The sequence below is a fragment of the Musa acuminata genome, chromosome BXJ1-11 (genome assembly GCF_036884655.1).
Source record: "Musa acuminata AAA Group cultivar baxijiao chromosome BXJ1-11, Cavendish_Baxijiao_AAA, whole genome shotgun sequence".
NCBI classification, from domain to species: Eukaryota; Viridiplantae; Streptophyta; class Magnoliopsida; order Zingiberales; family Musaceae; genus Musa; species Musa acuminata.
The window spans coordinates 5,135,577-5,153,266 of NC_088337.1; the positions used below are offsets into that span (position 1 = coordinate 5,135,577).

At 47.2% G+C, this 17,690-nt stretch overlaps 1 protein-coding gene and 1 long non-coding RNA gene across 3 annotated transcripts; both read left to right on the forward strand.

Moving 5' to 3' along the window:
• Positions 1 to 5,856: 5,856 nt before the first annotated feature.
• LOC135596995 (myb family transcription factor PHL11-like) lies at positions 5,857 to 8,139 on the forward strand. Of its 2 annotated transcripts, none has more exons than XM_065089354.1 (6): positions 5,857 to 6,435; positions 6,704 to 6,780; positions 6,850 to 6,907; positions 6,996 to 7,065; positions 7,470 to 7,539; positions 7,614 to 8,139. In XM_065089354.1, the coding sequence occupies exons 1-6, from the start codon at positions 6,264 to 6,266 to the stop codon at positions 8,010 to 8,012; spliced, it is 846 nt and encodes a 281-aa protein (XP_064945426.1). In that variant the 5' UTR covers positions 5,857 to 6,263; the 3' UTR covers positions 8,013 to 8,139. The 2 variants fall into 2 exon arrangements, with proteins under 2 accessions (XP_064945426.1, XP_064945425.1); XM_065089353.1 differs by having other exon boundaries at positions 5,863 to 6,435; positions 7,608 to 8,139.
• A 309-nt stretch (positions 8,140 to 8,448) lies between these two features.
• On the forward strand, positions 8,449 to 17,690 carry LOC135596996 (uncharacterized). Its single transcript, XR_010481079.1, has 2 exons — positions 8,449 to 17,306; positions 17,375 to 17,690. It is a non-coding gene; the product is annotated as an uncharacterized LOC135596996 (long non-coding RNA).

Genomic DNA, 17,690 nt, shown 5'->3' on the forward strand with positions numbered 1-17,690 from the left:
CTCTATACTTTTAAAAGTTACATTGAAATCTTTATACTTATGAAAGTAAAGCATTTAATCTTATTGCTTCTCACGTCATCAACTTTATTGATAGAAATACTATAAGATTTACCATCGTGTGCGATATTTTCGTTAGTAAAATCGACGACCTAAAAAAAATAAGATTAAATATTTTACTTTTATAAGTATAGGAATCCTAATATAACTTTTGAAAATATAGAAACTTGATGCTAAAGATAATTAATTATAAAGAAAGTATAGAATTAGCCCTTATCTCCTCCCGGTAGACCCCTTAATCTCCATTGGGCAATCGTATCTCCGAGAGTGATCGCCCTATACAAATTCGATCGATGGCGAGAGCTCCTTTATGATTAGACTTCCTTGGAAGGGAAGATTGTTGCTAGGTTTTCCTCTAATCGAGATCATGCCCCGATGAATGCTTGTGTTATCTCTTGGTCAACAATGTTATCTTCCACATGATGTTGAGTGAGGCACTCCAAAACAAACTTAAATATGGGCCATCTATCTATCTATCTATCTCAAAGTATGTTGTTTGGTACGTTGTTCATTAATCAACCCCCCTATTGTTCCTTATCCCTTCATACATATTCAAAAAGATGGGCCATCTATCTATCTCATGGACATTGGTACTCATTAGCCCTTGAAATGCTTTGGAGATCTTTTTTCTCAACAACTGTCTCAGGTCTAAGATGTAGAGGAAAGAGTTTTCATGTTCCAAAGATATATAGTGTCATATTTGGCAAAGATGATCCTAACCCATGGACGATTAGATTCATTAAAACACCGACAAACATCTACTTCACTTAGGATTTTGTATCTGCTTCACTTTTTTGTTCTTACCCCCACACCAAGTTTCTACTGAAAATTATTAGGTAAACATCTCAAGCTATTCCTTTTATGAGGCTTAATTGCAACTAATTATCTCTAAGAACTTGTCACTATGTATCTTGCTAATTATTCCAAGGATTTATCATCATCAATAGTATTTGCTAATCTGGATTTTGGAACAATCAACAAGAACCAATTTGATAAAGAATCCTTTGGTTCGCTAGAAATTATTCGCTTTAGGTGATTTTATCTTTTCAGAATATATAAACTTGAAAAGGCATCTCTAAATGTAAGAAAGATCTGACAGACTTATGAGTTGTTGGTTCTCAGACTCCTCAACAAATATGAGATTAAATGACCAATGAATGACTAGTATCTGAAACCACTAAGCAACATGATGCTGAGTTAAAATTATCATTTTTTAATTTTTATATTTAAAATTATTTATGTTTTTATTATAAATGAGGTTTAATTTATCCAATAAAAAGAAAGTATGGATTTGAAAAGAGAAATATTCATCCAATCAAGATTTGACATGTAGTCGAGTCTCAATTTAATATAAAATTTTAAAATATTTTATTCATGAAATATTTTCTCTAATTAGACCAATCATAAAAGGTATTTCAAATCAAGATCAATTCTCATTCATTTTAAATTTTTATTTTATTTTTTTACTAACTTTAGTATTAGAAGAATCATGTTAGAAAATTATACATGTCGGTATAAGTCGAATAGCCGAGATCCTATCGACCAAATATAAAGATTTCTGAAACATTTAGATTCGAATCAGATCGTATTGATCCATATATTATTAATATTTTCCATGATAAAATTTAACATAAACTAAAAATTTAACGCATTAAATTTGGATGAATTGATGCGTTGAAGCTTTAACATGAAGGCGGTTAATCAAGTGACGATGTGGGCCGCGGTGCACGTGGTTGGCTGCGTCCCTCCTCCACACAGAGAGAGAGAGAGAGAGAGAGAGAGAGAGAGGGTGGTGCAAGATTCCCCGTGCGGGTGCAACCGGCATCAGATTCCGGTGTGTGCGGCGTGGACCCCATCTCATCCGACAGTACAAGTGTGGAGGACGGCGTAGATTCTTATTCTCCGCCACCCAAATTCCCTGTGTCCGGCTTTCCCTACCCTGCCGATTATTAAACCCTCCTCTTTCCCACAGCTGATCTGTCCGGGAATCTTAGACCGAACCAATGGTCTCAGCTTTTCTTGGTCTCCGTAAGTTAACCTGCGCCACCGCCTCTCGATTCCAAGTGTTGGTGATGTTGAGACAATGGACTGTGCGATCTGTCGTCTCTCATGGATCAGCAGCAGCGGTCTGCAATTCTGATGCAAATGAATGGGACAGCGAGAACATCCATCTTAGTCTCCTCGGATTTAGACGATAACATCATACCATACCATACGATACCATACCATATCATGCACAGCAACCCCACACATGTTCGCCGTCCACATGCTAATCCAAGACTTCTTATTCGAGTTCTATGGCTCCCGTGATCCAAGAAAAAAATCAGCAGACGAGTTCTATATGGTCCGCATTGATTGACGGGAGAGAGAGAGGTGACGAGGATAGTAATTATGATAAGATCCGGCTGATGTCGTCTCACGCCTCGATCGACGTGATAACACCCGATCAAACGGACCGAAACACAGCCCGAGACGCATTAACGCTCACTTAGGCTCGGCTCTTCACGCTACGCCAAACCAATGTCAGACGCAACCAGCCTGCCCCTTGCAAGCGGGCACCTCAAGAAACAGTAAGCCTCCCTATAAATGCCCTCGCACTCTGATCGAGCATGGGGGGACGGAGAAAATAACACACCAGGGAGACACCTCAAACTCTTCTTCTTTCTAGCCTCTCCACCATCTACTGACTTGATCGTCGGAGGGGTCGGGTCGAGCCTCCCGACTCGACTTGTGTGCAGGACTGCAAACGGGGTGCATGCCCAACTAAGGAGCCCTCTCCAGCGGAGACGGTTGACCCCGTCCCGATCGGACCGCCGTAACCGACTACCTCGGCGAACCCGAGGGCCGCACCGGGAAGATCCCACCATCCGGACCCGAATCGAGCCGTGTCGGCCCCGAGGCCACGGCTCCAAGTTGTTTACCACAACATTTTGGCGCTAGAAGGAGGGCCCGGAATGTCGGGTGATCACCCGAGCGGCTCAGACGAGCCCATGGCTGACAGGTCGCACCCGACTGAAGCCCTAGGGGAACATCCCCTGCACGGAGGCCATCGTGACGAACACACCACCACGACCTTCAAACGATACTGGCAAATATTCAACGACCCGGGTTTGTCGCCGCCCGACGGCGCCCTCGCCGACTCGATGCCCGTGTCACCCGAGGCCTTCCAGGACCTCGCCCGTCAAGTCCGAGCTCTGATGGATGTGGTGCAAACCATCATCCCGCTCATTCCTCAACTAGCGCACCCACCCGCAGTCCAACCACTGCGATAATACGAACCGCCCGTTCGGGCCCACACGACACTTCCGGAGTTCCCCACTTCACCTCGGGTCCGACCGACCCCACTTGGGGATCCAGTGATGGCAAACCCGAGCAGTCGCCCGGAACCCGAGGCACTCTCTGTGGACTCCCTGCGGGCCCAGTTGCGCTTCGTTAGTCAGCGACTCGACGAGGTGCAGAAAGAGGTTCGCAGGTCTAAGGGAGAGCTCGAGGAGGACGCACACCAAGGGTCTCCCTTCACGCTTGAGATATGGGATCAGACAGTCCCCCCGGACTTCCAACTCCCCTCTCTGGACGCTTACGATGGCTCCACCGACCCGGCGGACCATGTAGCTACTTTTCGTGCCCAAATGGCGCTATGCGGAACCTTTGATGCCTTGATGTGCAGAGCGCTCCCTACCACTCTGAGAGGGCCGGCCCACACGTGGTACGACACCTTAAAGACCGAAATGATCGCTTCCTTTGACCAGCTCGTCAAGGACTTCGAGCTCCATTTCGTGGCCTATGCACGGCCGAAGCCTTCCGCGGCACTGCTCCTCAGACTCAAACAAAGAGAGGACGAGCCCCTCTCTCATTTTGTAGATCGTTTTGCCACGCAAATCCGGGGCCTGCCGGACACTCACCCCTCTCTGTTAGTGCAGGCGTTTATGATAGGCCAACAACCTTCTAGATTCCTTTAGTCCCTCGCGGAGCAACCTCCCACCACGTTGCCAGAGATGCTCCAACGCGCTAACCGGTACATCGCCGCGGAGGCCTCCATAACAGAGGTTAAGCACCCGCGGTGGCTACCCAATGTAGTCCTCATGAAAAGAAATCCAAGCCCTGCCTCAGCCTCTTTCGAGCCAATGTTCAGTATCTACCTGACCCCTTCTCGGCTCGTGGTTAGCCCCGGCTTGAAATCTTCTGAGTCGACACGGCTCGGCCACAGACTGCCGAGCCCACCTCAGTGTGGCCTTCCCGCCTGAGCCGCACCCCCTCGGCCATAGACTGCCGAGTCCATCTCAGGGCAGGCTGCCCACCTGAGCTGCATCTTTCGGCCACAGACCAACCGAGGCCACCTCAACGCGGCCTGCCCGCCTAAGTCATGCCCCTCGGCCCTAGACCACACCTGCGCGGCCTGCCCACCTGCGTTGTGCTACTCGACCGCATGTTGCCCGAGACCACACCTGCGCGACCTGTCCGCCTGTGTCGTGCTACTCGGCCACATGTTGCCCGAGACCACACCTACGCGGCCTGCCCGCCTGCGTCGTGCTACTCGGCTGCATGATGCCCGAGACCACACCTGCGCGGCCTACCCGCCTGCGTCGTGCTCCTCGAATCATGCCCCCGAGACACACCTGCACGGCCAGCCCGCCTGCGTCGTGCTCCTCGGCTTCATGCCCCCGAGACACACCTGTGCGGCCAGCCCACCTGCGTTGTGCTCCTCGGATCATGCCTCCGGCTCCATGCCCCCCGGGACACACCTGCGCGGCCAGCCCGCCTGCGTCGTGCTCCTCGGCTTCATGCCCCCGAGACACACCTGCGCGGCTAGCCCGCCTGCATCGTGCTCCTCGGATCATGCCCCCGGCTCCATGCCCCCCGGGATACACCTGCGCGGCCAACCCGCCTGCGTCGTGCTCCTCGGCTTCATGCCCCCGAGACACACCTGCGCGGCTAGCCCGCCTGCGTCGTGCTCCTTGGCTACACACCCCCCGAGATCGCGCCTGCGCGGCTAGCCCGTTTGAAAGCTGAAGCCATGCCTCGGACTCCCATTACAACGTCCGACGCATAGCTTCTTTCTGGGGGGGAATATGATGAGGATAGTAATTATGATAAGACCCGGCTGACGTCAAACAACGCCTCACGCCTCGATCGACGCGACAGCACCCGGTCAAACGGATCGGAATACAGCCCGAGCCGCATTAACGCCCACTCAGGCTCGACTCTTCACGCCATGACAAACCAATGTCAGACGCAACCAGCCTGCCCCCTGCAAGCGGGCACCTCAGGAAACAGTAAGCATCCCTATAAATACCCTCGCACTCTGAACGAGCAGGGGGTGACGGAGAAAAGAACACACCAGGGATACACCTCAAACTTTTCTTCTTTCTACCCCCTCCACCATTTACTGACTTGATCGTCGGAGGGGTCGGGTCGAGGCTCCCGACCCTACTTATGTGCAGGACTGCAGACGGGGCGCGTGCCCAGCTGAGGAGCCCCCTCCAGCGGAGACGTTTGACCCCGTCCCGATCGGACCACCGTAACCGACTACCTCGACGAACCCGAGGGCCGCACCGGGAAGATCCCGCCATTTGGACCCGAATCGAGTCGCATCAGTCCCGAGGCCACGGCTCCAAGTTGTTTACCACAACAGAATAGGAAAAACGTGCACAGAACGGAGACCCGTCGGTCTGCACCTCTGACGTGGGGAATATTCCCGCGTCACCCTCCCTTGTTTCCGACCGAACCGATCCTAATCGTGTTCCGAGGTACAACGTAGACGCAGTTGCTTCCTCGTCTGACACGAGGAGACCTGCGATTGGACTGCCGAGCGTTACGATCTCGAGTGGTTGCTGCTGTCTCTCCTCCTACTACCATTCCCTCGCTCTCACGTTTTCACTGATTCGTCGCCGGGAATCCGTCGGTCTCATCCTCCCACATCGCCTCCTTTTCCGCTAGTATTTGCTTGTTTATTGATGTCAAGTCAACAGTCCTTATCCTCTCCACTTTCAATTGGGTTTGTGTGTGTACTATGCATGTTGATCTGATCTAAATCTCGAGTTTCGGCCTTGCTTTCTGCCGCTCTTCTTCGTTCCGTCATCGAGAAAAAGGAGATTGGCAAAAGAATGAGACCCGGAATCGGAATCCATGGCTTTTGACAAAGCAGTCTGTGCTTAAAGCTAACGAACGCAGCAGCGAAGGAGCAAAAGTTTTGGTTGGCATGTGAGATGGAGAACATTTACCAACGCCGTCCACCACTGGCAGCATCGCTGTTCGAGGCTCCCGGAGGGGAAGGAGCTGGAGTTATGCTGTCGAGAGACCCGAAGCCTCGGCTAAGGTGGACGCCCGACCTCCATGACCGGTTCGTGGACGCTGTCACCAAGCTCGGCGGACCCGACAGTGAGTGTGCATATATGTACAGCTTCCATCATTTCCACATAATTCTGCTTCCACGCATCACAGCAGCAATGTAATCCTATTAGCTGCCACTGGCAATCTGTATATAAGGAGGAATTGGGGCAGCGTGAGAGCAGAGTCTGAGAAGCATGGTGGCGCCGTACATGCCTTCATCCCACCTCGCTGAAGCTTCGTATTTCTGAATTGTAGATCTGAGTAAATTACGATCGAATTATGATCGTTAATTAAAATTATGTGATCAATTTGGCAGAAGCGACTCCAAAATCAGTGCTAAGCTTGATGGGCATGAAGGGGTTGACGTTGTACCATCTCAAGAGTCATCTTCAGGTCACATCTCTTCATCCCTCCTTCTATAGTCTATTGTTACTGTTCTAATCTTGCTTTATCTGTCTGCAGAAGTACAGACTTGGAAAGCAAACTAGAAGGGAGACAGACCAGGAAGCAAAGAAAAAAGGTAGGTCAAGACAGGCCACCATAAATTGAGAGAGTACATAAATTCTGTAGAATTGAGCATTCTTGCCTACTTTTTATTCCTCATACAGGAAGCAATTCAAGCAAGATTAATTGTTCCTCTACCACCAGCAGTGACGTTTCAAGAACAGACGGTGCCAGGTATGTGTATGGCACCAAACTCTGCTTTTACATATCATTGCATATAAAATGCAAGCTTTATACAAGAAATTGCAAAGCATTAACAAAGATCATAGGCTGCATACAAAGCATCAATGAGTTCTGCAAAAAAATAGGACTGTGTTAAAGAAAAGAAATCGTGGAGAATAGCTTCTCCACTCGAGATACTACAAAGAATTTAATAGCTTCGAACAAATCATGGAAGTTTTGCCAAGCGTATGAATCTTAGCAGTAATGCTTAGTCTGTGATGCTTATTACAACAACATGGATTCAAATGTTTGTGCAGTTGATGTAATTTTTGTAATTTAGCAAACCCGTGAACTCCAGGCTTTGATTTATGCTCTCCAATTTATATCCGTCATCTGATGTTTCACAAACCATGCAGAGAAATGCCTCTTGGAGAGGCGTTATGCTATCAGATCGAAGTGCAGAGGAAACTGCAGGAGCAGCTGGAGGTAAGCCTAATGGGGTGTGGCAAACAAAGGCTCTTCTCCCTGTAACATTCACGATATTACTTGACCAGGTACAGAAGAAATTGCAAACCAGAATCGAGGCTCAGGGGAAGTACTTGCAAGCAATACTGGAGAAAGCTCAGAAGAGTCTTTGTTTCGACAATAATCGCTCGTCAGGCAGTTTGGAAGCCACCAGAGCCCAGCTTACGGATTTCGACCTGCCACTATCAGGCTTGATGGAGAACGTCGGTCGGGTTTGCGAAGAGAAGCACTCGGAGCTGAGAGAAGTGTGGCCACAGGAGAACATCAAGAAGAGGAACAATTCAGGGTTTCAACTTTATCAGGAAGGTAGAGATGAGGCCGAGGACAGTTCTCTTCTTCTGCTGGATTTGAATGTGAAAGGAAGCAGCGGTGAGATGGTTGGTGGATCCAGAGGAAACGACTTGGATCTCAGAATCCAAACGCAGGGGTTGTAAACCAGCTTTTACTGTCGATCTGCACTTGCAGACACATCCGATGTTGTCATTGTGCGCATCGAGTTGATATCGAGTCTATGTTTCCTACAGTGAAAATCTTTATACTGCGGTTTGCTGTTTTGCTGAATGATTTGATTGTGGACGAAACAACTCCCCCTGTACGGGAACTTCCTCTCTTCGGCCATCAACATATCATGTTGTTTGCCCAATTTGAAAGCTATCAGTTTATCCAAGAACTGTGAGCCAGAAAATAACAGAGCACAGATCGATGTGGTGCACATCCAACAATCTTCGGATTCTTACCATACATCACAAGCAGCAATCAATTTTCACATCCGAATTTGACAGACGACTTGATTTGTATATTATTTACGTTGAAACATTCGACATTTGTGCACAAAGAAAACGAGAAAGATCATATTTGAGTTGACTTGCTTTGAGAATCGACCACCTTCACTGCGCTGCGTTGACGAACTCCAAGAACGAAGGAGGAATTCAGCAGGCTTGTAGGCCGTAGATGATGCCGCGATGGCAGGCCACCTTGGCGTCTTGGTCGTCGAAGAACGTCTGCTTCATCTTCAGATAGACTTGGCAGGTCACCAAGCTATCTGATCCAGCTTGATGCGACTTCCCAGCTTGGCGTGGCACCCCGAGGGTACTCGCCACTTTCTCCAGCCCGCCGGAGAGACCCTTGCAGCCGCGCATCATGTGCTTGAGATCCACAGTCTCTCCGAAGAGCAAGTTCACCAGGCCGAGGAACTCGTCCAGGGTGTTGGGCAGAGGCCGGCCGAACCCCAGCACCTTGATGAGATAGGCGAAGTCGTAGCAGCTGTGAAAGGCGATCCATCGAGTAGAGTGCGGGCGGCAGAAACGGCAATGAGCGACGAGGGTGGAACGATGGAGGTGGGCGGCGAACTGGCCGGAGTCAATGCCGTAGAGGGGGAGCCGGTCGAAGTCGATGCCACTGGAGCGGAGCAGGTCGACGGAGTCCGGCGCGTGGGGGTCGCATCGGACATCGAATTCCCGGAAGTTGAACTCCCACACGAACCCGACCCTGCCGCCGGTGCCGATGTCGGGGAGGTCGCCGAAGGCGTCGAAGAGGGTGAGGCCGAGTTGGACGAGCTCCATCTTGTCGACGTTGGCCTTGAGGAAGGCGTAGCGCAGGCTGGGCGGGAGAAGACGGTGTGGCCTCCGAGTTCTGTAGAGGAAGCCGGGAAACTCCGTGTCGAAGGCGACGTAAGAGAAGCGATCCACGAGGGAAGCAATGATGGAGAACTCGTACTCCAAGTTCCACGCCCAAACCGAGCGCACCACCAAATGTTGCCGCCCTCCTCCTCCTCCTCCTCGTTGCGAAGACATCTTTCCACGCGACGAGACAACAGTGTGGAGCGAAGAAGAGTGTCGGAGAGGAGTGATGCGTGACAAGTCCAAAGGTCACGTCCTTATATAACAGGCAGACTGTCCGAACCCCAGTTCGATTCGGATTCCTATCCGAATCGAGCTATAATCCTAATCCAAGAAGGAAAGATGCGGGCGTTAAGCCCCAGCTCGATCCGATGTCTCTCGGAATCCTAGTCCGATTCTAACGATCCAAGGTATCTTCGTTCGAAGTACGTCTCCACATTTGTGGGCCTTAACTCGGCCCATCCTGCTACGGTCTCGGCCTTCTATCAAGTATGTACTACCGCTGCCTTCGTCGCTTGAAGCTCCACGACGGCACACCCCGCGGAGATGGGAGACCCCGGAGCGGCATCGAGGAGGAAGAACCGATTACCGAAGGGGGGCAGCGAATCTTCCGATCTCCACGCCGCCGCGAGGAACGGGGACCTCACCACGGTCGAGTCCATCTGCAACGCTAATCCCCTCGCCGTCAATACTCGAGATCGCCATTCCCGGACACCGTATCCTTTCTCCCTTGTTCTCCTTTCCTCAATCTTCGCTTTTGTTGTCGTTATCATGTGGTGGGCTCTTCGCTTGGTTCAGAATCTGTCGAGCGAGCAGCTTATTGCGCCGCCGAGAGTTTGGCACTGAGGTTTAAGGTTCCCTTAGGGTTTTTGAGCTTTAACCTACTTGGCTGGTTCATTTAAATTCCTTTGCTAGGATTCGCATTGCTGTCTGATTTGGTGCATTATTTGTGACTAGCTGGCCCTTCTGAGTCTTAGGTCTTAAATATCAACTCGATTCCTTTGAAAAGAGAATGAAGAAAAGGATATAGATGATGAAACTATCTATCGATGGAGGATGACTGTGGCAATGATTTGCAGAAATGATACATTCGGATTCATCCACACTGACACTCTTCGGTATAAGAACTTCCACATAACTTGTGGGTGGAATTGTGTTGCTTCGATACTTAGATTTAATATTGGAAATGTTCATTACGAAGCTGAGAAATTGTTGCTGTTGACAATTTAAACATCTCTTTTCTGTCAATTTATGTTATGAGTTTTTGGGTATTAAAAATTTTAAACATCCAACAAGTGCTTTACTTTTCAAGATCTCGATATCGGGTAAGTAAATTAATAAAAATTATTCAATATCTTGAACCTCCATATGGTCGAAAAAGGGATACATCATAGTTTTTCTTACTAAACCTGTTGTCATCTTAGAAAGTTGCAAGTCATAGGGTACAAACTCAACTTTTTGGATATTTCTTGTTAACACACAGAGACAGTTGACTAGTGAGTTGGCCCGATTAGTTATATGTCCAAAGTGTAGGTCCCTTCTGCTGGCTTGCCTTCTAGTCGCGCCTCCTAGCTACGCTGACGACCTTGCACAATAGGCTTGTGCCGAGGGTGTCTCAGGTCGACCCCTCCGATGCTTAAGTTAGTGAAAGATGGATAGGGAGGAAGACAATAGTGAGAGTAGTGTAAATGAGAGAATAGGCGGTTTTTGCCTGCCTCCTTTTGTCTAGGTATAGGTCTTGGCTTTTATACCTACTCATTGAGTGGTCTAGACGTGTGCTAGCCAAGGCCTCCCTTACTATGTATGGTGGAGGCATTAATAAGGATGGCTTGTTGGTGCGGACCATTGGGACGCCTTTGGGCTGACTCCCCTGCCACTTTAGGTTAGGCAGGGAGTGAGCCCTCCATCGGTCATCCGAAGGGGAAGGCTGGTGAAATCGGGCCATTCTGTCAATCATTAATACGGAGGCTTGGCTTCTGCTGAGATGTCAGCCAGTAGGCGACTAGGGAAGCATGGGGCATGCTGCCAGTCATTAATGCAGAGGCATGGCTTCTGTTGAGATGTCAGCTAGGAGGCGGTTGGGAAGCTCGGGCATGCTGCCAACCATTAATACGGGGCATGGTTTCTTTAGTTGCGGTATCGGTAAGGAGTGGGTCTTGTGTGCCCACTTTGGGAAGCTAGGACAGTAGGGCAGATCCCTACCGGCGGTTGGGTGGAGTTGGTTGTTTCCTACATTTGGCTTTGGTGGCGTTGTTGGCCTAGGTGGCGAGGTGAGCTGGCAATGCCAAACTTTTTTGTATCGTTTGCCCCCCTTGGAAGGTGTGCTTCGGGACACTACAAAGGGGCCTTGAATTTTGTCATTTTACTTATACTACTACATGCTTGCGTGAGTGTTGTTTTTGCTGTGAGATCCTTATTAAGGCTGTGATGGTTGGTGCGAGATCCATCGAGGCGGATGACACTCTTTTGTAGGGGCAAATGTAGGAGTGACGAATGTTGACCTAAGTGAATCCTTTCTTTTTTCCTTCCCTCTCTCTCTTTGTTCTCCCCCTTTGGCACGGTAGTTCACTCTCTCTCATTTTTTGATCTCCCCCTTCTGCTTTGGGAGGTTTCCCTCTCTGTTTTTCCCTCCCCCTACTGTCCGGAAGGTTGGGTCTTCTTTTGGGCTTGTCCCTTCTTCTGCTTCTTGGGCAGGTACTCGACCAACAGGGTGTGAGTGTGTTGGCTCGATCGTATGAGCGGGAGGATCAGTATCAATCCGTCATAGCGGGAGTATTTGTTGGGAAATCTTGGGGGGCGACATCACATGCGTAGCGGAAGAACAGAAAACAAAATCCCCAATTCCTAAAGATGTATTCGTCGTCGTGCGAAGATTAGTACGCAAAAATCCGCGAAACTTAAAACCGCGTATAAGATAAATTGTGATACCTAGGGAGATCGTATATCCCTGAATCCTTGCAGATTTCTAGGAGAGGGTGAATGAGGTCTAGCGCACTCCTCTCTGGTAGAGGGGGAGGAGAATAAGAGAGGCAAGCAAAAGGTTCTAGCCTATGAACCATTGATTCCCTCCAATTTATAGAGTTCCGTAGTAAACTTAACCCTAATGGATCCTCCCCTATTGGGTATTGGATCTCCATCTAACTACCCAAGCATCTTATATTAGTAGATCTCTATCCAATAATCTCTCATGGGCTAATATTGGATCTCGTTCATGTGATCCAATAATTCAGAGGGTTATTGGATATCCAATAAGATAGGGGTTCCGGCGGATATTTCATATTCGAATCTTTACTAATCGCAATGCTTACCATATGTGTGTAACCCTTTAGGCCCAATATCGAGCTGGCAATGAGTCATACCTATTAGAACTCCTTCTGGCTCAGTGAATTATTATCTCTATAATAACTCACTCGACTCATCGACTGCGGACGTACTATGCCACTACGTTGCAGTCCCCAAACGATACAGGGGAATATAATCCATTGGACCTGTCAGTCCTCAATTATCGTATATTTATAGTCCCTCATCCATATAATATCCCAGAGACCGTATACCGGGTATGGTGTTGTCAAATCTATACGGTTTCTACTCGAGTCTCGCTCTAATCAGATTCTCTCGGAGAACTCTTTCTCTGTCAATCTGAATGACCCTAGCCAGGGATTTGTCTGAGCAAGAACATATGTAATATTTCTCTCATGATACTGAGAGCGGATGATCCTTTATCGACACTCAATAGCGCTCGTACGGTTGACTATCACTCCCGATGACCGACTTTGCTAGATCTAGGACATCCAAACCTATAAGTCTGGTATCAAAGAATTGAGCACTAATACAAAACATCGTTGGTGTCTCAAGTCTAAGGATCAGATACATCACTAGGATTACGGAATCGCTGTATGACAATAAGACATCATCAACCATCCAACATTCCGGAAGCGGATCAATCAGTGAACTCATTCTCCAATGTGCACCTATACTATATCCCTAGTGTTCCCACAAGAGCAGCTATGAGACTAGTTGCATCCATCATATGGACGGGTATACAGCACACCAGTATGTCCGGTAACTTGATGTCCCTCTCGAGTAAACATATGACCAGGATTATTTAGGATCTGTGTTTAAAGGTGAATTGATCTCATTATTGTGATTACATTATGATCTGATTCTCATTGAACAGATCCAAGGACATCACAATATATATATATATATATATATATATAAAGTGATCAATGCCAAAATATAATAGGCAAAAAGATTATGTGTCAAGTCACATGTGCCATCACTCACGTGATTGGCTTGTAGGGCACTTATGACTAGCAGTATCAGTATCAATCCGTCGTGGTGGCTTTCGTCGTAGCGGGTCCTGATTCGATCGTTGTTGCAGGTGTATTGGTATCTGTATGTTGTGACGGCTTCCGTCATAGTAGGTCTTGATTCAACCGTCGTAGCGGGAGTATCGGTGTTAGTCTATTGTAGTGGGTCTTGATTCGATCGTCAAAGCGGGAGGATGGACCCACTATGATGGGCTTTGGCTTGATCATGTAAGCGAGAGGTTAGACCCACTGCGATGGGCTTTGGCTTGACTGCATAAGCTAGAGAGTGGACCCACTGCGATGGGCTTTGACTCGACCGCATAAGCGGGATGTTGAACTCACTGTGATGGGCTTTGGCTCGATAGCATAAACGGGAGGATGGATCGGCTGTGGGTTTTGGCTCGGCCACATAAGCGGGAGGATGGATCCGTTGAGGTGGCTTTTGTCGTAGCGGGTCTTGATCTCGACTGCATGGGTGGGAGGATGGATTCGCTATGGCGGGTCTGGTCAAATGGTGGATGCTGGGGTCCAAGGCTGCTGAGGTTCGAGCCGCAGAGCTGTTCCTAGGAGGAGTCGGTGGGGCCCCCACGTTTGGTTTTGGTGGCGTTGCTGGCCTAGGTGGAGAGGGGACATGGTAGTGCCAAGCTTCTCCGTATCAATTCTAAAGATGCATTGCATATTTTTCCTTTTCTTTTTATTCCGTAAAAAATTGGAACAAATGAATCTATTGCAAAATCTTTTGTTTGGTAATCTAATGTTGCTACCTTAACACGAAAAATATGAAATTGAGACTTCATTTGGCTTCTGGTGTGGGCATACAGAGGTAGTAAGATTTCTCTACAAGAATAAGGCCAACGTTGGAGCTTGTGCTATGTGTGATACGGTTGTGATCCATTTTGTTGCTCAGAAAGGTCATCTAGAGATAATTAGGATCCTATTATCCTTTGATGTCTCTGTCAAGGCCTGTTAACATGAAAGGTTTGACCCCTCCTGCACTGTGTTGTCCAAGGATCTCATTTAGAGCTCATCGAGTATCTCATTAAAAATGTTGACCTAGGTGAATCCTTTCTTTTTTCCTTCCCTCTCTCTCTTTGTTCTCCCCCTTTCACACGGTAGTTCACTCTCTCTCATTTTTTTATCTCCCCCTTCTGCTTTGGGAGGTTTCCCTCTATGTTTTTCCCTCCCCCTACTGTCCGGAAGGTTGGGTCTTCTTTTGGGCTTGCCCCTTCTTCTGCTTCTTGGGCAGGTACTCGACCAACAGGGTGTGAGTATGTTGGCTCGATCGTATGAGCGGGAGGATCGGTATCAATCCGTCATAGCGGGAGTATTTGTTGGGAAATCTTGGGGGCGACATCACATGTGCAGCGGAAGAACAGAAAACAAAATCCCCAATTTCTAAAGATGTATTCATCGTCGTGTGAAGATTAGTGCGCAAAAATCCGCGAAACTTAAAACTGCGTATAAGATAAATTGTGGTGCCTAAGGTGATCGTATATTCCTGAATCCCTGCAGATCTCTAGGAGAGGGTGAATGAGGTCAAGCGCACTCCTTTCTTGGAGAAGGGGAGGAGAATATGAGAGGCAAGCAAAAGGCTCTAGCCTATAAACCACTTATTCCCTCCAATTTATTGAGTTTCGCAGTAAACTTAACCCTAATGTATCCTCCCCTATTGGGGAGGATCTCCATCCAACTACCCAAGCATCTTATATTAGTATATCTATATCTAATAATATCTCATGAGCACTTATTGGATCTCTTCCATGAGATTTAATAATTCAGGGGCTTATTAGATATCTAATAAGATAGGGGCCCCGGCGGATATTTCATATTCAAACCTCTACTCATCACAATGCCTACCATATGTGTGTGACTCTCTAGGCCCAATATCGAGCTGGCCATGAGTCATAATTATCAGAACTCATTCTGGCTCAATGAATTATTATTTTAATAATAATTCACTCGACTCATCGACTGTGGACGTACTAGGCCATTATGCCGTAGTCCCTAGATGATATAGGGGAATCCAATCCATTAGACATGTCAGTCCTCATTTACCATGTAACTTTAGTCCCTCATTTATATAATATCACAGAGACCGTATACCGGGTATGGTGTTGTCAAACCCATATGGTTTCTACTCGAGTCTCGCTCTAATCGGATTCTCTCGGGGAACTCTTTCTCTCTCAATTCGAATGACCTTGGCTAGGGATTTTTCTGAGCAAGAACATATGAGATATTCCTCATGATACTGAGAGCGGATGATCTTCTATCGACACTCAATAGCTCTCGTAAGGTTGACTGTCACTCCCGATAACTAACTATGCTAGATTTGGGACATCCAAACCTATAAGTCTGATATTAAAGAGTGGAGCACTAATACAAGATATCCTTGGTGTCTCTAGCCTATGGACCAGATACCCCACTGGGACTACGAAATCGTTGTCTAACAATAAGGCATCATCAGCCATTCAGCATTCCGAAAGTGGATCAATCAGTAAACTCATTCTCCAATGAGCACATGTACTATATCCCTAGTGTCCCCAAACGAGCAGCTATAAGATCAGCTGCATGCATCATATGGACAGGTATACATCACACTAATCTGTCTTGTTTTCTCGATGTCCCTCTCGAGTAAACCTATGGCCAGGATTATTTAGGATATGTGTTTAAAGGTGAACCGATCTCATTATCGTGATCTCATCACGATCAGGATTATTTAGGATCTGGAGTATCGATATCGGTCTGTTGTGACGGCTTCCGCTATAGAAGGTCTTGATTCAACCGTCGTAGCGAGAGTATCGGTGTCAGTCTGTCGTTGCGGGCCTTGATTCGATCGTCGTTGCGGGAGGATGGACCCACTATGATGGGCTTTGGCTTGATCGCGTAAGCAGGAGGTTAGACCCACTACGATGGGCTTCGACTCGACTGCGTAAGCGAGAGAGTGGACCCACTACAATGGACTTTGGCTCGACCGCGTAAGCGAGAGAGTGGACCCACTACAATGGGCTTTGGCTCTACTCCTTGTAACATTCACGAGATTACTTGACCAGGTACAGAAGAAATTGCAAATGAGAATCGACGCTTTGGGGAAGTGCTTGTAAACAAAACGGGAGAAAGCTCAGAAGATCTTTGTTTCGACATGAATGGCTCGTCAGGCAGTTTGGAAGCCACCAGAGCCCAGCTTACGGATTTCGACCTACCACTATCAGGCTTGATGGAGAACTTCAGTGGAAGATACTTATGACTTTACTAAGAAGATGTGGTCCTTTTTCTAATTAATAAAAAATTTACTATTGTAAAGACAAGGATTTGAATTAAAAGATTAAGAAAAAAAAAAACATAAAAAGGAAGTTTATTATATAAATAATGGATAATAAATTACTGATTTTTTATTCTTTTTATAAATATGGGATGTGACGCTGCATACAAAACGTCAATGAGTTCTGCAAATAAATAGGACTGTGCTAAAGAAAATAAATCGTGGAGAAGAGCTTCTTGACTCGAGATACTACAAAGGATTTAATAGCTTCGAACAAGCAAGAGAAATTTTGCGAAGCGTAAGAATCTTAGCAGTAATGGTTAGTCTGTGATTCTTATTAAACGGTATAGATTCGAATGTTTGTGCACTTGATGTAGTTTTTGTAATTTAGTAATCCCGTGAACTCCAGGCTTTGATTTATGCTCTCTAATTTATATCGGTCATCTAATGTGTCACAAACCATGCAGAGAAATACTTCTTGGAGAGGCGTTGTGGTATCAGATCGAAGTGCAGAGGAAACTGCAGGAGCAGCTCGTGGTAAGCCTAATGGTGTGTGGCAAACAAAGGCTCTACTCCTTGTAACATTCACGAGATTACTTGACCAGGTACAGAAGAAATTGCAAATGAGAATCGAGGCTTTGGGGAAGTGCTTGTAAGCAATACGGGAGAAAGCTCAGAAGATCTTTGTTTCGACATGAATGGCTCGTCAGGTAGTTTGGAAGCCACCAGAGCCCAGCTTACGGATTTCGACTTGCCACTATCAGGCTTGATGGAGAACTTCAGTGGAAGATACTTATGACTTTACCAAGAAGATGTGGTCCTTTTTCTAATTAATAGAAAATTTACTATTGTAAAGACAAGGATTTGAATTAAAAGATTAAGAGAAAAAAAACAAAAAAAGGAAGTTTATTATATAAATAA